The sequence below is a fragment of the Lagopus leucura genome, unplaced genomic scaffold (assembly GCF_019238085.1).
Source record: "Lagopus leucura isolate 7727_CA_CO unplaced genomic scaffold, USGS_WTPT01 Super-Scaffold_100103, whole genome shotgun sequence".
Lineage (NCBI taxonomy): Eukaryota > Metazoa > Chordata > Aves > Galliformes > Phasianidae > Lagopus > Lagopus leucura.
Window position 1 is genome coordinate 317,145 of NW_024962324.1, and position 22,300 is coordinate 339,444.

The 22,300-nt window shown below is 47.1% G+C and overlaps 1 protein-coding gene across 1 annotated transcript in view; it reads left to right on the plus strand.

The window, feature by feature from the left end:
- Positions 1–22,300, plus strand: part of SCN8A (sodium voltage-gated channel alpha subunit 8) — a 47,353-nt gene that overhangs the window by 16,866 nt on the left and 8,187 nt on the right. The window contains exons 4-20 of the mRNA XM_042887670.1: positions 456–545; positions 716–844; positions 3,057–3,148; positions 6,902–7,123; positions 7,525–7,588; positions 8,016–8,157; positions 8,616–8,822; positions 9,011–9,298; positions 10,045–10,404; positions 11,619–11,754; positions 13,402–13,640; positions 14,169–14,342; positions 14,901–15,257; positions 15,986–16,456; positions 16,864–16,981; positions 17,638–17,792; positions 18,184–18,357. Coding sequence (XP_042743604.1) covers positions 456–545; positions 716–844; positions 3,057–3,148; positions 6,902–7,123; positions 7,525–7,588; positions 8,016–8,157; positions 8,616–8,822; positions 9,011–9,298; positions 10,045–10,404; positions 11,619–11,754; positions 13,402–13,640; positions 14,169–14,342; positions 14,901–15,257; positions 15,986–16,456; positions 16,864–16,981; positions 17,638–17,792; positions 18,184–18,357 — 3,418 coding nt within the window. The remainder of the gene's footprint in view (positions 1–455; positions 546–715; positions 845–3,056; positions 3,149–6,901; positions 7,124–7,524; positions 7,589–8,015; positions 8,158–8,615; positions 8,823–9,010; positions 9,299–10,044; positions 10,405–11,618; positions 11,755–13,401; positions 13,641–14,168; positions 14,343–14,900; positions 15,258–15,985; positions 16,457–16,863; positions 16,982–17,637; positions 17,793–18,183; positions 18,358–22,300) is intronic.

The window sequence follows — 22,300 nt, forward strand, 5'->3', positions numbered from 1 at the left end:
GGTTTCTCCTTGCTGGATTCACGCACCTCAAGAAGAAAAGGGTTTTCCATCTCCTATTGCTTCCATCTCCTCTAGGGAGCTGAGGCTGGGAATGGCATTTCAGGTTCTGTGCTACTCAAGACTTGTCCTCCCATCTGGGGGAACGTAACAGCAGACTGTAGTTTTTGATGGCACTGAACACACAGAATTATTTGGGAGTACGTTTTTATGAAGGCACGTGATCTTTGCATTGCTGAGGCCTACCAGAAAGCAGAGAACAAAGAGACACAAAAGCACTATTTGTATATATTCCCCCATTCTTATCTCCCATGACTGCAGGAAGCGTCTCAGCTCTTTGTGTAGCACGCAGAGAATAGAATGGAGATGGTTGTTGGGCTGTATTGTTGTGCAGAGGTCTTTGGGAGCTGATGTGAAGAGCCACCCCAGTGTGCCTTTGATCCTTGACTTTGTTCCACAGTATTTAGCATGATCATTATGTGCACTATTTTGACCAACTGTGTATTCATGACTTTTAGTAACCCACCCGAATGGTCGAAGAATGTGGAGTAAGTAATATTTCTTCTATTTTTATACAGAATGTTGCTTTTCTTCAGAATGCAAGCTGCCTTTCTGTCCACTTTGTTTAGACAGAAGTGTTTGTAATTCACCTGTTAGCATGCCTAGCATTACATGCCTGCAAACGTCTCAGCACAGCTCTCTTTGTTCCTTTTAACAGGTATACATTCACTGGTATTTATACATTTGAATCACTTGTGAAAATTATTGCAAGAGGTTTCTGTATAGATGGCTTTACTTTCCTACGAGACCCATGGAACTGGCTAGATTTCAGTGTGATCATGATGGCGTAAGTGGCGTTTTCAGATTATTTCAGCTATTTGTGGCACATGGGAGGGAATGAGACCTCAGGAGGAGGGTGGGTGTGTATGAGAAAGAACAAATAGAGGGAAGCTTAAGCGAACCCTTATGTTATTATTATTTTTTCAATAGAAAGCCTGACACAGAGGCATAGATCTCAATTGCAACTCCATGGATGTAGCGGCAATGCTGCTGTAAGAAATTATTAAAGAAGCAACTTTCTACAAATTGCCTTTGTTAGTACAAGATTTTACAGTAGTATCTAGCATCTAGATGAGCTCACGTGCCAGAGCAGCAGCATTTCTGTTGGGTGTAGGATTAAGAGCCAAGCATCTTTACATTCTGGTCTCTACCACCCCTTCCCCTTTGGGCTTGCATGCTGGAATTGTTGCAGGTTGAGCAATTTCTGATGAAGATGCGATGTCAGGAAAAGGAGACGCCTTTTTTTTCCCTTCCTCCTCCTCTTCTCTTGTGCTGGATCAGCTTCCATTGGGCTCACAGTGAGGAGTTCACGTGGATGCCTGAACTCACAGCTGGACCTGGGGCTGTGAGCTGGCAGTTGTTGGTGGAAGATATATATATATATTTTTCCCTTTTCTACATTTTGAAGCATTAAGCATGTCCGTGTTCAGGCTCCTGTAGTCAGTGGAGGCCAGCGAAGACTGGAGGACCATGCAGAAGGCTCAGGAGCCCAGTTGAGCAGTTGAGTTTGATCAGGGTGAAATACTTTAATTGTTTGAACTACCTGGCCTTGGTTGGGCTGCATTCCAAGCTCTGAGCCACAGCTTTTCCTGAGCTCTTTGTGCGTTGAGTTGAGTTGCAAAGAGTTGGATTTCGCACACAGAAGTTGGAGAACCCGTAACTCACCGCCATTTTGTTTTTGCTTTAAGATGGGCAGGGATCTGCTGTGCGCAGAGTAAACCTTTGTGAGCCACGCTCCCAGTAGATGAGAGTCACTGTTAATTGGTCACTTGCTTTGTTTCTTAATAAATTAACAAGTAACAGCGTGCCAGCTTTAAAAGGCCCAATGCACGGATATTGAATCTGCCAAAAGCTGACCTAACTATGGAAGAACCCTGGCTAAGGCCCTGGTCTAGTTGGGTTGCCTTGCTGTAGGAGAGTCTGGACCTGGAAACCAATGAAAATAAGATAAAATTCTTGAAATAAAACGCTCCTGCAGCAGGAGAAATCTTGAATACAGCACATTTCCATGCTTTTTGGTGCCCTCCTCCTCACCAGACAGCACAGCAGAGAGGGATACGACCCAACTCTGTAGCCCTGCACTAAGCCTCTTACCCTCTGTGTGCCTCAGGTTTATCCCTGTGTAAAATGGGGATAATCCCACCTACCTGTGGCTCGCAGGTAAAGCCAAGCGGATTAGAATGGAGCAAGCAAAGCAGAAGGTGGTGATGCTTTGTTGAGACTCAGAGGAAAGCAAAGCAAATATCCCTGAACCCACTGAGCAGAGGCAATGTCACCAAGACTCCTGGCATATTTGGCCGTGGGGCTGCATTCCCCTTCTTCTGTAGGGTTAGCCTCACGTTTTCATGTCCCATATAGTCAAGAATGCAATTTCTATCCATGCAGCTGGCCCAAGAATTCTACATTCCCTTCTTCTGTAGGGTCGGCCTCTCATTTTCATGCCCCGTGTAGTCAATGCAATGTCCATCCATGCAGTTGGCTCAAGAATTCTCCATTCCCTTCTTTTGTAGGGTTTTCATGCCCTCTGTAGTCAAGAGCCGAATGTCCATCCATGCAGCTGGCCCAGTCTGAAGAGCCTTAAGCTGAATTTCCCCCTTAGAGTTCTCTCTCTCCTTTTAAACGCGGATTCTGAAGGGTTTTAAATGACGAGCTGTTTCCTACAAACAGCCAGCTGTGTTGCAGGGTGACCCCAACGGTGCCATTAACTCTGGTTTAATTCTGCAGGTATATAACAGAGTTTGTAAACCTAGGCAATGTTTCAGCTCTGCGCACTTTCAGGGTTCTGAGAGCTTTGAAAACTATTTCTGTAATTCCAGGTAAGGCGTCCTGCGGTTGGTGTTAGCTGTTGGGTACAGGGCCCCTGTGAGTGATGTATTGCTCTGTCTGTAGTGGTTGTTTTTTCTTTCTTTTTTTTTTTGGTTTTTGGTTGTTTTTGTTTTGTTTTTTTTTTTTTTGTGTATTGTCATTGTGTTTTTTGTGTGTGACCTCCCTCATTGCAGATATGTCACAGAGTTTGTGGACCTGGGGAATGTCTCAGCATTGAGAACTTTCAGAGTTCTCCGAGCTTTGAAAACTATCTCTGTAATTCCAGGTGAGAACCGTTAAGCATTAAAGGCTGGTCTTGCTGTATCTCTTTGATATTCCCCCCTCGTCCTGCATTGCTTATTTCTCACCAGTGGCACTGGGTTATCTTTGATGGGTTTGCAGTCTGTATGGATGGGATGGTTGGAAATTGAGGCTCCTGGGCCATTGGATGAGCAGCCTGCTGTTCCATACGTCTCCGTCCCTGTGTACACGTGTGGCTCTCCAATCTCTGAAATGAAAGCCAGACTGAAAGTAGAGTCCAGAATGAGTCAAGGATGAGTTTGGAATGAGTTGCTGCTCTCTCCTACTCTGGGCTGCCCTGTGGCCCAAACTGCTGTGTGAGCTTTCATGAAGCCCCAGGTCCTAATTCCCAACGTTGCCCGTTTTGCACGGCAGGGCTGTCCCTTACAGGGATGCTTCTGGACTTTGGGTGCCAAAGAATGAGGGCTGCCCTTGACTGCAGGTGACCATGGAGCATCAGGGACTGAGAATATGATCAGAAGTGAGAACCTCTCCCATCCCCGTACAGAAAGCACTTGGGACACGTGCAGAACCTGGTGCAGGTGGTTCCTCAGGAGCATCCCTCATTTTGAGGTCAAGCTTAAGGCTCGATTCATTGAAGCAGCTGTGATTTTTTTCCAGCTTTTGGGTGCCTGACCCGTCTCACCTCAGGAACCACTTGATAACGTTTTGCTGTTCTGTTTCTTCACGTTGTTCTCCCGATGCATTAACTGGCAACGGATGTTTTCCTTACTCAGGGTACGCTCTCATATACATTTACCAGAACTTGAGCAATGGATTTGTAGGGGCCCGTCACTTTGTCCCCATTCCAGACTGCTAAACCCATCAGATGTACGTGGCTGTTGTGCATGATGGTCTCAAGTGGCACCCGCTTTCCTTGCACTGAATGGGAGAATGCCAGAATAATGTTCTTCCCTCCCTTAATGTCTGGCAGTGCACACACAGAGAGCAAAAGGTATTTTGGTAATTGCTGTTAGCAGTGCACTGGGCAGACCTGGAGTGCAGCTGCGGTTCTATCAGCTGCCACAGGTATTGACTGCATTGCTTGAAGAGAAGGAGCATTGCTGGAATAAATTTCGTCCGTATTTTGCTTTTGTAATCGTAGAAAAATGGAGGTGATGCAGCTTTAATGAGCTGGTTGCTATTTGTGCAGCAGCATGCCTTGCCTTTCTATGGAAAGGAGCAGAACAATTTTGTATCATTCCTTCCACGCTGCTCAAAACCAATGGAATTCTCCCATTATTTCAAATGGCAGCAAAGGATGAAGGGATCCAAGCTCTCAGTTCAGTGCAGCCACACTTTTCCTGCACCCAGCTGAGGGACTCCTGGCTGAGCGTTGGGTGCTCTGCATTTATCCATGGCCAGGACTCACTGTTGGCCAAACTTGGGTTGGTTGTGTGGGTTAGGCTCTGGGATAGAGTTGCCCCAGTTGTGGTTCTGCAGCATGGACCCAATGCGCAAACCTTGCTCCTGTTTTGGTTTTGTGACTGGCAATATATGAGGGATGTGAAGCATTTGTGTAATTAACCTTTCTGGTTACTTAATATGAAATTAGGTTTATCAAGTGCAAGAGCAGAGGTGAATGTATTCGACATAAAGGGGTTTCCTTTCTGCTTCACTCCGTAAAGGAAAAGGTTTTTAACGTTGTGCCTAACGAGGAGGTGATCTTATTGTCATGAGAAGTGCTAGTAGTCTTCCATCAATAATTGCAATCATCCTCGTGGTGTTTTATGGACAAGATAAAAGTGGGAAACCCCACCAGGACATGAATGGCACTGGGTAAAAGCAGGTGGAGGCTCTGTGTGGAAATACAGAAACGTCAAAATGCTGCATTGATGTTACGGCTCCTGAGACCACATCAACCCATGGTGGTTTATTATTGGCACTTGGGTTATTGCTGATTTATCTTTCCAGTGCCATCAGCTGTCAGCCTGACACAACCCAGATGAAATCACCCCCAAAATGAGGCTCGAGGCCACAGCAAGAAAGCACCATGCAGAACAGAAACACAACTGCTGGGGAGGTGGCTGCATGTGCAGGGCAGAGCAGCGGGGCGACGGGATGAGCATGCAAACAATGTCATAACGGCATCTGCCTGCCAGAACCAACAGCAAACAGCCTGCTTGGTGTTTGGGTCGGGCTTTGGCATCGACTTAAAAGTTCTGAAGGAAACAAAAGACACTGTTAAAAAATGATCCCTCCGTAAAAAATCCCTTTTTGCTTGCTTTAGACTCTTTCTGTTCCCACTGTGGATCCAAACCTCTGTTGGTGTAGAGAGGTTTCTTGTGCAAGGTTTATTGCAGGATGCTCAGTGTGGCCTCAGACAGAGACCTTAACCCAGCCCTGTACTAATGGATCTGCTTTTCTTTTTTTACCCATTTTTTTCCTATTTTACCCTACACTCTCTTATTTCCCTTATATCTGAGTTGGGTCCTTATGCAGCCCATTGATTACCCGGATATTATGGCTCCTTCACCAAAACTAAGTCTTGAAACGAGACTGAAATGATTTCTTGAACTTGAAAGTACTTCTGCTGATTGAATCTTTAAATTCTCCGGAAGAATAACATCTCCTTTAGTGCTAGCATCACTGGTACAAACATGAAAGCAGTGGGAGATGGGGGTAGGGCAGAGGTGTTGGGGCATGGACAGAGCTATGCTTTGGGAAGGTAAAAATGGGCCAAATTTGGGTAAAGGGAGCCCAGTGCCTTTTCATGGAGTGAATTAAAGTACAGGAGGAACTGATTCTGGGTATATGTTACTGTGTGGGAGAAGAAAAAAGCCCTTAGAATGGTTTGTAAGCAATGGGCAGAGCTTGACGTGGGGCAGCATCTCCTCTCGGATCTCTGTGCTGCATTCCAGCATTTCCCTCTGACTTTGACTTGCGCTCTTCCTTTTTCGTGTATCTTATTGCTGCCCTAAGTAGGAGCATTCCTGAAGCACTTCATGGCTTTGTGCACAGAGGCAGTTTGTTAAATGCAGCAAAGGAGGTTGACTTAGGAATTGCCAAGAAATGGGGAAAAGGGGAATTGCTCCTCAAGCTTTGAGAAAAAATCTGGAAAAAATTGTCATTTTCCTCCTTCCTCTCCCCATCCTGCTTCTCCATTCGTTTACAGACTCCAGCTGACCCTACTTGATGTCAGAAATGTTAATTAATGGGCAGTGTTCCTGCGTCCCAAATCATTGCTTAAATCTGGATGCTGCATTTTACTCCAGTAACACAACCAGAGAGTTGTTATGGTTCCTTTTCCAGACCAGACGGTTTAGGAAACAAATGGGATTTTATCCTCTTGGCTTTTGTCATCGAGCCTTGCTTAACGACCCTGAGAGCTTTGATATCAGAGCCAGCACTGAGCGCAGTCCTGCCCCAGCTGTAACAAAACCCCTTTGATTTCTGTGTTCAGACAAACCCAACCTCCAATGCAGTGACTCCAGAGCGCAATCCTCGTCCCATCCAGCAAACCTCAGATGCCCTCAGGGCTGATCTCCGTATTTCTTGGTCTCATGTTGCTGCCTCACCCCCTAAACCAGTGATCCCAGGGCTGGCATGGGGATGGGTCATCCCTGCCATATATTGAAAATCCCAAATGCGAGGATGCTCTGGAGCAATGTTAGGTTCCCGAAACCCAACCCCTTTATGGCGGTGTCATTTTGCCATCCCACAGCCATGATAAGGCACTGTATATATTTGGGTTTTCAATGACTCTGTGTTCTTACCAGTCTTGCTCTCCTCTCCGCAGGCCTGAAGACCATCGTGGGTGCCCTGATCCAGTCGGTGAAGAAGCTGTCGGATGTGATGATCCTGACGGTGTTTTGCCTCAGTGTCTTTGCTCTGATTGGGCTGCAGTTGTTTATGGGCAATTTGAGGAACAAGTGTGTGATTTGGCCAATTAACGTGAACGAGACGTTCCTGGATAACGGCTCCCGGGGCTTTGACTGGGAGGAATACACCAACAATATGTGTAGGTATTTCTGCAGTGATGCTCCCTGAAACCTTCTTGTTTCGCTTAATGCTGCTGCCCGGAATTTCTGACCTGGCTGCGATGCGGTCTGCCCAACTTTATGCTACGAAAACCCCTTTTGTGGATGTTTCTCCATTTCTATAAACCTGACTTTATTAAAGTGCCTCAGCTGGCCCCTTGGCTGAGGGTCAGCTCCTTCCTTTGGTTCAGCTCTGGAGCTGCTGGCACCCATCTGTGCTTTGCAGCATCCCCGTGCCTGTGCTAACGAGGGGGAGATTGATAAACTTACCAACACTCCAGTAGACAACGCTAAAGTTGAGGTTCTTATCGTGCTGTAGTATGTTAAATCCTCTACTTCCATATGTGTGGGCATGTAATCTTCTCTTTTTCATCTCCTTCAGCAAATTTTTACATAATTCCTGGTGCCCCTGATCCTTTGCTCTGTGGTAACAGCTCCGATGCAGGGTGAGTGGTTGAGCTTTATTAAGAGGAATGACTAATTGCCACTGATGTTCGCTAATGATGACAAAACCTTTGGAATGTTTCCTGTTGCTTTGCTTTGTTGGTCCTGGTTTTATTTCAAACGTGAAATGCAAATGTTTCACATCCCTTAATCTAATTACAAAGCCACTGTTGCTGTCTGTTGCACTGATGGGATGTGAGCTGGCATTTCTCGTGTCATCTCCGGGGGTTGGGACGCCTAAGGATGATGTCTGATGGCATTATTTCCTTCTGTGTCCAATCAGAGAAATAAGGGATGGAGGCTCAGAAACAGAAACCTTCCATGCGCCATTGCCTCCAGTTGGTTCTCACTGCTGACATGCATGCGATGGATTGGCCGTACCCCTTTTGCTGCATCAGTGCCCTGACATCTCTTCCCTCTTCTCTGCAGTCAATGTCCAGAGGGTTACACGTGCATGAAAGCAGGACGGAACCCAAACTACGGTTACACGAGCTTTGATACTTTCAGCTGGGCTTTCCTGGCTCTGTTTCGCCTTATGACTCAGGACTTTTGGGAAAACTTGTATCAATTAGTAAGTGAACGCTTTGCTTCGGTGTTACGCAGCATGAGAGTTAGGGGGAAAGACAAGGGAGACAGCTTTATTTGAGTCTTTCCTTGGAACTTTGCTGAAATGTTGTTTGTTTGTTTGCTTTAATTTCGTTTTGCTTTGTTTTGAAGGAGTTCAGGCTTTGAGTTTTGCTTTGTACTCCCAACTTCTTTTCAGTCTGCGTGTGTTGGATGATCATAAGAGGGATGTCACCTCCTGTGTTTATGGCTTTGAACATGCAGGGTCTTTGTGCTTCGCAGTGGAAGCACTGAGATTTTTTATATTCAGCACCACTGATATCTTAAATATATTCAGAAAATACTGTAATTTGCTTAGGAGCATTCAGGTCAAGAGACTTTGGATTGGCTCACATACATGCATCGCTCTGGAAGTGGCATTCCCATCTCCTTTCCTCTGCCCTCTGCCATTCTCTTTCCTTCCAGACCTTACGAGCGGCAGGAAAAACCTACATGATCTTCTTTGTCCTGGTGATCTTCGTGGGCTCGTTCTACCTGGTCAACCTGATCCTGGCTGTGGTGGCCATGGCTTATGAAGAGCAGAACCAGGCCACGTTGGAGGAGGCAGAGCAGAAAGAGGCCGAATTCAAGGCCATGTTAGAACAACTGAAAAAGCAGCAGGAGGAGGCACAGGTGAGTGTTTTGATTGTCAATTCTTTATTCGTTTGCATTTTTTTAGTTATCTATTTCCCTGTTATCACAGTGATGTGTAATAAACAAGGCAGCAATGCCGTGGTTGGCTTTCTGGCATTCTCTCTTAAAGCAGCGAATGGAGTGTTGTTCATTGAGAAACTCTGATTTATTTCCCTGTTCTCCTTCAGGCTGCTGCCATGGTCACTTCGGCAGGGACGGTCTCTGAGGATGCTGTGGAAGATGATGGTGGAGGGAGGATGTCTCGGAGCTCATCGGAGATCTCTAAACTGAGTTCCAAGAGTGCAAAGGAGCGCCGTAACCGGAGGAAGAAGCGGAAGGACAAAGAGCTGTCGGAAGGAGAGGAGAAGGGCGACAACGAGAAAGTGTTCAAGTCAGAATCAGAGGATGGCATGAGGAGAAAAGCCTTCAGGCTGCCGGATAACAGGATAGGAAGAAAGTTTTCCATCATGAACCAGGTAGTATTCGTTTTCTTCCTTAGTGTTTATGCTTATTTGTAGTTGGGATCATACTCTGTTTAATCCTGACTAGAACATCAGAAGGATCTGCCCCTACATTGACACGTGCAGGGGATCAGGATGTCACTCAAGGCCCAGGTTTGCAGCCCTGGCGTGGATTGCTGCTGAGATTAGTTGTTCTACCCAGATCAAACTTCTTCACCAGTGTAGCTCAGCCAAAAGTGAACAACGTGCTCTGAGTGGTGGTGGTTGGACCTGGAGAGGGAGCAAAAGCGCTTTCACAGCTCTTATCGTAACGTCACAGCATGGTTTGTGTTGGAAGGGGCCTTCACAATCATAGAACGATGGAATCATAGCATAGTTTGGGTAGATGGGGACCTTAAAGATCACAGAGCCATGGGATGGTTGGGTTGGAAGTGCCATCAATGCCCCCCAGCCCCATCTGTTGCCCTGGGCAGCTCCCTGCCCCTCATCAGCCATCCAGGTTCCAAACCACAGCCAGGCTGTGAGCACCTCCAGGGATGGGGCACCCACACTCCTTTGGGCAGCAGTGCTGGGGCCTCACTGTGCTCTGAGCACTGAGCTTCCTCCTCACCTCAGTCTCCCCTCTTTTAGCTTACAGCCCATTCCCCCTTGTGATAGTACGTAAAAAGTCACTCTCCATCTTGGTTGCAAGTACTACAAGGTCACCACGGTGCTTTGCATCCATGCCACTCACCTCAGTGCCCTTCATTCCCTCCTCCCAGTCTCTCCTCAGCATCCCGGGCTCCCCTTTCCTCTCCCGACACAACAGCAAGAGCAGCATCTTCAGCTACAAGGGCCGATTCCGCGACCCGGGCTCGGAGAACGAATTCGCCGACGACGAACACAGCACGGTGGAAGAGAGCGAAGGCCGCAGGGATTCCCTCTTCATCCCCATCCGCGGCCGCGACCGACGGAGCAGCTACAGCGGCTACAGCGGCTACAGCCAGGGCAGCCGCTCCTCGCGGATATTCCCCAACCTCCGCCGCAACATCAAGAGGAACAGCACGGTGGATTGCAACGGCGTCGTGTCCCTCATCGGCGGCCCGCCTTCCAGCATGCCCGGCGGGCGCCTTCTGCCTGAGGTGAAAATAGATAAGGCAGCTCATGATAACAGCACAAGGAGGCTGATGTGTAGCTAGCGTAGGCATGGCGGCCTTGTCGTCCTCCTCTGCTTCCCCATATGCCGCCCTCCAAGCTGTCTGGGCACTCCGACGCGTTGAGTGTTGGTTTGTCTGAGGCCGGTGTCTGTTCTGGGTTCCAGTCCCCAACACTTCGGCTTTCCCCTTTCTTCCCTTAATCAGATTTATCATAACAGCTCTTATCATAACGTCACAGCATGGTTTGTGTTGGAAGGGGCCTTCGCAATCGTAGAACGATGGAATCAGAGCGTAGTTTGGGTTGATGGGGACATTAAAGATCACAGAGGCATAGGATGGTTGGGTTGGAAGTGCCCACCGCCTTTCTCCTGTCTTCCAAGAAAAGGGCTTGGAATGTAATAACCCTCAGTACGTCAGGGTGCTGTTTGCATGTCATGGAGCTTTTTGCAGCCTTGGGGAAAGGGGGCCAACTAAAACTTCTTGCAAATGCTCTCTGCTGTAAGATAAACCTGGGAGCTTAAAGGGAAGTTGAGACGGCCATTTAGCCCTCACTAAAAGGCCTCTGAATCTGCAGAGGAAATGGCGGTACCTTGAAATAGGAGGTTGTCTTATTATAGAATACGTTGGGTTGGGAGGGACCTCAAAGATCATGGAAGCATGGAAGGGGTTGGGTTGGAAGAGACCTTAAAGAACATTCAGTTCCAACTGCCTTCCATGGGCAGGGTTTCCAACCACTAAGCCAGGCGCTAGGACAGGTTGCCCAGGGCCCGATCCCACCTGGCCTTGGACACCTCTGGGGGCGGGGTGTTGACTTTTTTGTTTGAACAAAGAAAAACCAGAAATCCTGAGTGTTTCCATCAGTCTGCAGGCTGTCTGAACCCACATCCAACTGCGGGTCTTTCTCAGTGCAGAGCCTTGAAGTATGTCTAGGGAAATACCTGAGGGATTCTACTTGTTTCGGAGCTGTTACAGTTTGAAGGGCTTGATTTTCCAAGGACAGCTGTTAACATAACAGGAAACTTCTTTAATTTAAATTTTTGAATTTTCCTGGCTTTTGGTTTTTTTCCTTAATTAGTTGGTCGAATTGGTATTGAGTAGCCTTCTAAGTGCATCAGCAACTCAGGAGAGTTACGTGCTGATAGCACGTAAAACACCAGGAAGATGAAAAGCTGGTATTAATCTGCATATGAATGTTGCAGGGTACGACTGAAATTGAAATTAAGAAGAAACCTGGTGGGTCTCTCTTGGTTTCGATGGATCAGGTGAACGCCTCCTATGGAAGGAAGGATCGTACCAACAGCGTGATGACTGGCTTGACCAACACCCTTGTTGAAGGTAGGTATGGGTTGGAGGTTTGCTTTTGGGTTTCATGAGTGTCTATGGATCGATTGCCCTCTCGTGGTGTGCTTTAGGAAGGCAGAGCACCCATCCACCAGGCGGTTGTGAGGGTCCACATCTGGTTTCCTTGTGCTGAGCAGGGCTGGACACACATTGCCCCGTTTGCCCAAGGGGATGCTGAATGGTGATGCAGGACGTTGTGAGATGGTTTTGGGGTGGCTGGTATGACTGGAGCGATAGCTGCTTGCTAGTGTTGGCCTTCCTTGGACTAGGAAATACAGGAATATTAGACTCAGGTCAGGGCTGGGTCTTTTAGAGCTATCCTGCACAATGGAGATATTAATGCATTGTTTTTACCCACACCTGCTTCTTTCAAGCCAACATTAATACAAAAGCATTTATGAGACTTTGTTTTACTTGTTTTTAAATATAAGCCACGTGGGTGTGGAGGCGAAGACAACAAAGAGTTGTAATTTCACAATAATGAATACACAGTTATAGGAGTAAGGTAATGGTTTGGGTGCTCTGCCATCTCCCGAGGGCTGGAGGGACCCTCCTTTGCTTACAGCCATGGGGAGAAAAGGTTTGAGCTGCAGTGAGATCTCCAGTGCAACAGCTGTGAAGGGAGAAAGGGGCTTCTGCACAATGGAAGTGCTGAAGTGCACAGAGATGCAACTTCCAAGTATGTTATACAGGAGCCAGCAAGAAATGGTGAGCAGCAGCCGTATGAGGTTGATGATCTCAAATTCCTGCTGTCTCCTGCAATAAAACTGTATGAAAACTAAATATACTTAGAAACAGAGCAAGGCTCTTCTGCTGCTTTCCTCCTGCGCATACGCCTACAGGCTCCAGTGCTACGGTCCTCTTTTTTAACTTCAGAAATTCCAAGGCAACTCAACACTAGGCAACCAGAGAACCAATGGGAAAGGGAGCAGGGGTCCTTTCCCTTCCCATAAAAGAAACAGACCTTCAGTGAGAACGGCTGTACAGCCTCAATAAAACCATCGCCAAAGTCAAAGAACGATGGGGGAAAGCTCCTGGTTTATTTTCTTTCTAAGCACTTGAAATAAGGCAGTTTAAAAGATGGACGCAGCGTTGTGCTTGGCTTCTGTACATGAGTGTGTTTTGTCTTAATCAGGTTATTTCTGCTCAGAATCCTTTGCAGCATGATGTCATGCATTTCCTCTTTTAGATCATGCCTGCGTTCAACACAGAATTAATTTAACTTCAAGTTATTTAAAAACTGGCACCAAAGGCAGCTTAGAATCCGCAGCTTTTATTTAAGCCATTTTACCTTGGTCAGTTCTGAGTTAAATAGATCCTTTCATTTACAACAATTAGAGCTCGTCCTGGTGGTCTGTGTGGTCGGCCATGGCCATCAACTCCACTGCTTGGTAACTTTCTGTATTAAGCCATCACCACACAGCCTGGATTTATTTCTTTGGTTTTGGGTATTGCTGAAGGAAGAGAAGGCAAAATGTAACTTTGCTGCAAGAAATTTAACTCACAGTGCAAGCAGAGAGAGAGGGGAGAGGGTCAAGATGTCCAGGCTGGGAGCATTTTAGCCGTGCTGAGAGCCAGGCAGACCCAGCAGGGATAGAGGGGAAGACTGACCTGTGTTGCTGTTTTCTTTTGTGACTGCAGAGCTGGAGGAATCCCAGAGGAAGTGTCCCCCATGCTGGTACAAATTTGCCAACACATTCTTGATCTGGGAATGCCACCCCTACTGGATCAAGCTGAAGGAGATAGTGAACTTAATCGTCATGGATCCCTTTGTTGACCTGGCCATCACCATCTGCATTGTGCTCAACACTCTGTTCATGGCCATGGAGCATCATCCTATGACCCCAGAGTTTGAACACGTGCTGTCTGTAGGAAATCTGGTAAGACAGTGTTGGTAAATATTCATAGAATCATTGAGGTTGGAAAAGGCCGCTAACATCACAAGACCAACCCCAACCCAGCCCACCATGCCCATAACCGCATCCCTCAGTGCCACATCTCCACAGTTCTTGACCTCTTCCAGGAACGGTGACTCCACAGCTCCCTGGGCAGCTGTGCCACTGCATCTGCACTCTTTTGGAGGAGAAATGTTTCCTAATACCCAACCTCAACCTCCCCGCTCCAACCTGAAGCTGCAGTCTGTGGCAGCTTGGAGATGTTGGGTGCACCTTTGTGGACAAAATGCAATACTACCTAAAAATCCATCTGTGAATCTCTGGTATGCTGGAGTAGGTCAGTGAGATTTGTGCTAGTGAAGCTGAGAACTGGGGACAAGCACACGGCGTTGAATAGACAGTGTTTGAACTGTCACGATGAGTTGAAGGATCATCGTGGGGGCTGAAGCTCACAAAATGGGCAGATGTGAATCTGTGCCCGTTCTTTTCTCTGTCTCTCTCCCAACACTCCAGGTTTTCACAGGAATTTTCACGGCAGAAATGTTCCTGAAGCTCATCGCCATGGATCCCTACTATTATTTCCAGGAAGGCTGGAACATCTTTGATGGATTCATCGTCTCCCTCAGTTTAATGGAGCTGAGTCTGGCGAATGTGGAAGGGCTTTCTGTGCTGCGATCTTTCCGATTGGTATTCATCTTCCAGTCCCTTATGAATGCTACTTACCTTATCGAAAGAAAAGGAGCATTCCCCTCAAACTCCTTTTGTTTTGCTTTTGGGGAGGACAGTGGGTGGAGTTGTATCATTTTCTTGGTGTCGTCTTTCTTGGCAGTGCTGTTATGTTGTATGAAATCTGATGCAGTGAGGGATGACTTGGTGGTGTCTTGGTTCAGAGTACTTGATACGGGTGTTGTTTGACCTTGTTAGAACACCTTTCATTTTCTGTGGTCCCTTGAGATAATTTAGCAAGTCAAATTTGCTAGGCTGTATGTGCAGCTTTTCCTTTGCTAATGGAGATCAGTATGTGGAGGAATACCTAAGTGCAGAGTACACAGAATTGAACGGACAGAGAACTGAAGCAATCCCTATTGCCAATGATTTCAGCAGCAAGAGCAGGAGGTTATGGCTGCATAAAATTCTTGGTGGCTCTGGTTTATGAAGTTCTGCCTGATTGTGCCCTTTTTTTAAAAACAGATGAAATTAACTGTTGTTTTTCTGTTTGTTTGTTTGTTTGTTTGTTTTTTGTAGCTGAGAGTCTTCAAACTGGCCAAGTCCTGGCCCACTCTGAACATGCTGATAAAAATCATCGGTAACTCAGTGGGTGCTTTGGGCAACTTGACCTTGGTGTTGGCCATCATCGTCTTCATCTTTGCGGTGGTGGGCATGCAGCTCTTTGGCAAAAGCTACAAGGAGTGTGTCTGCAAGATCAATCCGGAGTGTGAGCTGCCCCGCTGGCACATGCACGATTTCTTCCACTCCTTCCTTATTGTCTTCCGTGTGTTGTGTGGGGAATGGATTGAGACCATGTGGGATTGTATGGAGGTGGCAGGACAGGCCATGTGCTTGATTGTCTTCATGATGGTCATGGTCATCGGAAACTTAGTGGTCAGTAAATGGTTACTGATGGGCTTTATCATTTTCTTCTGGGTGGGGTAGAGCATGGGAATACCTCAGGACAAGGACAGAACGTGGGGAGACCACGGGTCTAGGGTGTCTCTTCCAGTTTGGTTGGGGTCCTTCATGGCCTTTGATGGATGAACAGTCCTGTTGACTTTGGTAGTAAAATATTAAGGCTGTGCTTTGTTTGGCCTTAGCCAGTTGCCCACAAAAACAGCATCCAAGCAGACTGCAGTAAAAGCTTTTCGAATTCCAGGAGAGGAAGGTCCTGAAGTGCTAAAATAAGGCTGGAGGTTTCTTCTGAACTCTGCTAGTGCAGAGTTACTGTGTGCAAGAAGGGGCCGTTGAAGGGGCAAGAAGGGGCTCAGGCTGTCATGTGGGAGCTCAGACTGGATCAGGATGTTTCTCTCTAGACTTGCATTTTGTGAAGAAAAGTCTATGGAGGAAAACATAAGCAAGGCTGAAGCAGAGCGAACGGTTGTATATCTTACGAGTAGAGTTTGAGCCCTGTCTGAAAGGACTTGTTTCTCACTAAAGGGATTTAAAAACAGAATGAGCCCTGGAACTACCAGCAAACGTGGGCAAGGAAATAAATCTGGGGGCGATCCCTCAAAATGCCCCAGTGTGGCACATTTCCTTTGAGCTTTAGATGGGCCCAAGGTGGAAATCTTGCCCTCGTGTGTAGGCTCTGCCAAGTGTGACCTCTTCTCCTTCAGGTGCTGAACCTGTTCCTGGCTTTGCTGCTGAGCTCCTTCAGCGCAGACAACCTGGCAGCAACGGATGACGATGGGGAGATGAACAACCTGCAGATCTCTGTGATTCGCATCAAGAAGGGCATCGCCTGGATCAAGGCGAAAGTGCGTGAATTCATGCAGGCTCACTTCAAGCAGAGAGAGGCAGATGAGGTCAAGCCTTTGGACGAGCTGTATGACAAGAAGGTGAACTGCATTGCCAACCACACAGGGGCCGATATCCACAGAGACATCGATTATCAGAAGAATGGCAACGGCACGACCAGCGGAATTGGGAGCAGCGTGGAGAAATACATCATCGATGAAGACCACATGTCCTTCATCAACAACCCCAACCTCACCGTCCGGGTGCCAATTGCTGTCGGGGAATCGGATTTTGAAAATCTCAACACAGAAGATTTCAGCAGCGATACGGATCCTGATGGCAGCAAAGAGGTACGTGGAAATGCTAATTATCCATTCTTGTCGTTTTGACGCCTGAGCAACTGGAAGCATCTTGGGAAGGAGAACGAGATAGGTCCAGCACCAGACTTCTGTTTGCGTGAGGATGTTGTCTTGCACCCAAGACAGAAGCTTCTTGTGCTGGTTGCTTTGTGGAGAACCGTGTGTACTTGTGTATTTACTTAGTGCATTTGGGTATGTGATTAAAGGAACCAAGTGAACGAGGTGTCTGTCCGTCCTACTGACATGAGATGTAAGCTGGGTCACGGTCTTAATGAGGGCAAGTGAGGGAACAGCTTTCTCTACAGTAAATGCAGTGAATGACTTGCTGAGTCACCACGAGCTTCGGTATTTGGTGGGAGCTAATTATAGGTTGGAATGGGTTTTATTTTGTGTTCAAGAAACTGGATGATACCAGCTCCTCCGAAGGCAGCACCATTGATATAAAGCCTGAAGTGGAAGAAGTCCCCGTGGAGGCACCAGAAGAGTATCTGGACCCGGATGCGTGCTTCACCGAGGGTACGTTGAGTTAGATGGAACCTCTGAGCTGTTATCTGCTGTAAGCTTACCTTCAGCTTAGGTCTGGGGTTGAGTTTTAGCTTCTTTTGAGAGCCTTCTTGGGCCCTCTGTCACAGCTGAAGTAGGCAGGAAGCATTTGCAGGGTGAAGGCCTTGGAGATGTAGCTGCCATTGCTAAGATCTAGCTGACTTACAGGTAGGGAAAGCCGATCTTTTGCACAGTTAATGGGTTGAGTATTTAGAAGCAGAAGAATCTGCTTCTGGTTTTGTTTTCTTTTTTTTCCTCCCCTCTCTGTCACTGGCCTCAATGTCTTTCAGCAGCCAATTCGTTACAGGTATTCCCATGGCAAAGAGATTGTAAACGGCTCAAGGTTATTCTGTGGGCAGGTTCTCCATTCCTGTCCTGTCAAGTGCATGGATTTCTCACCAAATATAGCTAGCTGTTCAGGAGTTCTTGTTAATTTAGAAACAGAAATGATGGAAGTAATCCTAAAAACCCCCAAAACACACAGAGTTTTAACTGAAACTCAGCACGCTTGATATTATGGGCATCCACATCAATTCCAGGCACTGAAAACGTTACGTTCTTACAGTATCTCATCCCCTACCCAACAGAATTTGGGGCTCACCCCTCCTTGTGCATCGTTCCCTTTCCAGGTTGCATGCAGCGCTGTAAGTGTTGCCAGGTCAATATTGAGGAGGGGCTGGGGAAGTCTTGGTGGACCTTGAGGAAGACGTGTTTTCTGATCGTGGAGCATAACTGGTTTGAGACTTTCATCATCTTCATGATCCTGCTGAGCAGTGGAGCCCTGGTGAGTGGCGTTCAGAAGGAGCCGGGGGGATTTGGGAACTCTGTGTAGGAAACTTGGTGAAAAAGGGAACTGTGATGGTTCTTACTTGGCAAACAACAGATCTGCATTGTGGTGAGTGCTGTACAAAAGCACTCTTTCTGGGTGAGTTCGTTTAGTTTAAACCAAAAATGAAGATCCTGAGCCTGGATGTCTGGGTTCTGGCCGTATTTTGAGTAGAAATGTAGTAATTTGCGATAGTTGATGCAACTGCTAGAGCAGATGTATTGCGGTGCGTAAGGAATGTCATCCACTGCTCATCTCAGCATTGTTTGGATGAGCTTCTGGATTAATTGCCACGTTGACCCGTGGAGTAAATCTGGTGTGATGACAGGAGTACCTGGTTATTCCCCAGGCTTTTGAGGATATCTACATAGAACAGAGGAAAACCATACGGACCATCTTGGAGTACGCAGACAAGGTCTTCACGTACATCTTCATCCTGGAGATGTTGCTGAAATGGTGTGCCTACGGATTCGTCAAGTTCTTCACCAACGCCTGGTGCTGGCTGGATTTCCTCATTGTGGCTGTATGTATCCTCTCTCCTCTACTTCTGATTGGGGGAAAAAAACACGTGTTAGTTAGCAGGATGTTGGGGTGATGCTTTCTTCTGCAAAGTGTCCTGACTGAGTCATGCATTTAGTGTGGATTCAAACCCAGATGTGTGTCCGAAACACGTTGGAGGGTTGAGCCCTTTGAGTACGGAGAGCATTTCCTGTGCAATTTGGGCATCTCAAGTGCTTGGATTCTCTTAAAAACATTTTGCCACATCCAGTTGTGAAGCAGCATTGTAGTGAGTGCCCCAAGAGCAAATAGAATGCAAAAAAACCTAACAACCTTCCAGGGCTCTTGTTGGGAGAAGGAACCTTTTGAATATGATTCATTGATGCCAAGTTGCTGTTCAGCAACATTATCACACTGGAAATATTTCTGAGTAGGTGGAGGAACTATCCTTGGAATTCAGGGGCAGAAGTGACTCAGGATGTCTACATTTCCTGTGGAAAACTGACTTTTTTTTTTAATATATGTATATATATGTTTATATTACATTTTTTTCCTTACAAAAAGCTCTGCTCCCCATAACACCTTTCCTTCTTACACATCTCGAAGAAGTAACTCTTCTTTTCTGAAAATAACTCTATCTCTGTCACTGCCTTAAGCACAAGTGCTAACATGAGAACCGATGCTTGCTGCCACCTATTCCTCTGTGCTGCTCTGGGGAGAGAGTTTGACAAAACGAAATCCTTTGGGGCGCAGTATTGCAGAGAAGAGCAGCTGCTCAGCAACAGAAATAACACTCGAGGTCCTTATGCTTCATGTTGTGAGTCGAATTCCAGCTGTTGGGAACGAGCAAAGTGCCATTTACAAATTGCACGGCGTGTGGTCGTGGCAGATTTGCAGAGAATGAGCAAGTGCAGCGCCAGTGGCCCATGCAAGGAGCCTGAATTTGCAGTACTTAGGGCACATTTCTGTTTGCTTGCTACCATAGATGGGAAACACGCATGTTTTAGTCCACAAAAAATAAATGGGAAGTCGAGATGCCGAAAGCTGTAGAATAAGCTGATGTTGCAACGAATGAGCCAGAGCTGAATGTTACTCAACAAAACCTCAGCTCTGCACGGTATCCTGTAGCTGCTGAACACGTTTTATTTTCAAATTCTTGAATGTGATGTTGATGGGGTTGAGTGGAGGCACGTGGCGGAGGCCGTAACGGATAGAGAATAAGACTTTGCATCATAACGACCCTCTTGAATGTTATTTTTCAGGTTTGGTAGCATTGTCAAATAACTCTCCTCCTCTGATCCCCAAAGCTTGCTGTGGGTGTATTTGTGAAGACAAAGTCTTGTTCTGGGTAATCGTGAAGGCTTCTGCTTTTCAGTCAATCTGGGATCCCTTTGGTCTGACATCGGTGCCTGCTGTGTCTTCTGTTGGAGTGTGCGAGAGAATAACACTGCAAAGGCCCCATGAAAGCTGAAAGAGCCTTTAGACTTTTTCCTGCCATTCTGATAGGTTCACGCTCAGGAATGAGGCCTTGTCCTGAGGGGAAGAAGCTCTCAAAGTGCGGATTCAGTGAAGTCTGTGTTTTATGTAGGGAGTAACACACCTTGGTTCTGTATCTATAGACCACAGACCCCACAACCTCCAAACGCCATTTGACATCGGTCTCACCTCTAGCCCATTTTTTGGGTGATTCCTTGTACGCCTTCCCATTCTGTTCTGTTTTCAGCATAGTTTTTTACGTTCTCACTTTTCCGTGCGATCGGAGTCCCAACCTGAGGTGATGTGGATGTGCCAGGGTTGCATTGCCCTTGGTCCCATCCCACATAGGCTGGTTCTGTTTCATGAGGGCTTAGTTTAAACCCTTGGAACGCCCTTGACATTGTTCTTTTTTCCAACAGTATAACTTAAAAAGCAAAGAACCCAAAGCGACACGGGGAAACCAAAGAGCCCTGTTGCCTTGTATTGTAGCATCTTGGTATTTAGTAGCATTTTGGGGCAAATGCAAAGATAGAAGAAGCACGAAGCACGCACACAGTTTAGCAAGGCAAAATCTGTGTCTTCCCAACGTCCCTTTACCAAAGAGATTGAAACTATTCTGCCTGGGTGGCCTTAACCACGGCTGTGAAGATGAGTAGAGCTCATGTGCTGGTGTTGGATGATGCGCTTGACCCACAGAGGGTAAGAGCTTTTCCAACCCATCGTACCAGCAGATGATTCTATAGGTCAGATGGTGTTGCTTTATGCCCCTCTGAGCCCTTGGTTTGGTCTTAGATATCAGGGGGGGGGGGGGGAAGAGGATTTTCACAATTGGCGAAGGAAGTCCAGAGCAGAGAACAGGAATTCCTCTGTTTGTGTTTGTGTTTGAAATCTGAATATTTTTCCTGAAATATGTGGTGTTTCATAAGGATCATCTTTGTAATTAATGTCATGTTAGTATTTTAACGTCCTCTTTAAAAAAAGAGGGAGGGCAAATGGGGAAATGTCCTCTTCTGGGAAATAGGATCGAAACAAAAAACCAAGAAAGCCACCAAAAGACACTTGCTAGAGGAGGGCTCATGTTTTTCCATTATTTGTTGCTGTATATTGATGTCTTTTTTTTTTTCCTTACAAAAGATTGACATTTCTGTTCTTATCTGTGTCTGTAACGTGATGCCAGCCAGAAATGGAAGGTAGTGGGATGCTGATGGGTGGTGTCTGTAGGTGCTGTTTCATACGGCCGAGTCACGCGTAATCCAATCCAAAGAGTTTCCCAGGGCTCACCTGGGGACTGGAGCTCTGCCCTAAAGGCACGTCCCAGCTCCAAAAAGAGATGGCCCCACGCTCCCAAGCTTTTCCTCAATGCAGTGAGAGCCTGGGCTGCACCAGTTGGCCAAAGGCAGCCAGGAATACATGGAATCATAGAATCTCACAATCGCAAGGTTGGAAAGGATCTACAAGTCCAACCGTCCTCTTGTCAGCATTACTACCACTAAGCTACTACATTCCTCATAGAATCATTAAGGTTGGGAAAGGTATCCAAAATCATCAGCCGACCGTTGATCCATCCCCAATAAACCCTGTCCCTGGGTGCCACATCTCCACGGTTCCTGATCCCCTCCAGGGACGGTGCCTCCACCGCTCTGTGCCGACGCATCACCGCTCATTCAGAGGAGAAATTGTTCCTAACGTTCAACCTGATCCTCTCCTGGTGCAACCTGAGGCCGTTGCCTCTCATCCTAAACTCACGAGCGTGGAGCCTGGCATTGATTCCAGGCCGTAAGCAGGATGTGTTCTCTTCGTGGCGTTGAAAAAGGGGCGGAAATGAACCGGTCCCAGTTCTGCTGCCGTTCTGGGATTAGAGCCTGAGCGACCATGCAATCCTGCATTCCCCCCATCAGTAAGATGCTGATCTCCCCTCGCCTTTCCCCAGCGGAGGTGTTCCCCCCATGCTGCTTGGGTTTATGAGCCACCAGAGCTGGGATCAGCCGCCGTGGCCGCGTGCCCTCCGTTGGGTGCTCCCATTTTTCGGGGCCGCTCTGCCAGAAGCCAGCTGGGCTGCTTGCTGTGCAAACGGAGCTCAGGTGGTGCAGTGTGTGTATTTATCTGTATTCTTTCTCATAGGTACCTTTAACATTTGTCTGGCTTAATTTAATGGGAGCCGCTGGGATCCTGCAGACATTACAGGGCGAGGGTAAGGTTTTTGTCATCCGTTTGGGCTCTTCCTTCCGACAGACCCCTTTTTCTCCGTCTGTGTGTCTCTGCCTCTCTCTCACTTCTCTTTCCCCTATGTTCTTTTCTTATTGCCTTTCTCAACCGCATTATTTCCTTCCAGGTCGTTTCAGTCAAGTGAAGTAGGCAGCTGGTGTCATGTCTTCGGTATTTCTCTATGGGGGCCGCCCAGGCTGGCAGCCGGGGTTGGGCAATCAGGGCTAGGGGACTCGTGCTAACAGTCTGGAACCTTTTTTTTCTTTTTTCTTTTTCTCTCTTTTTTT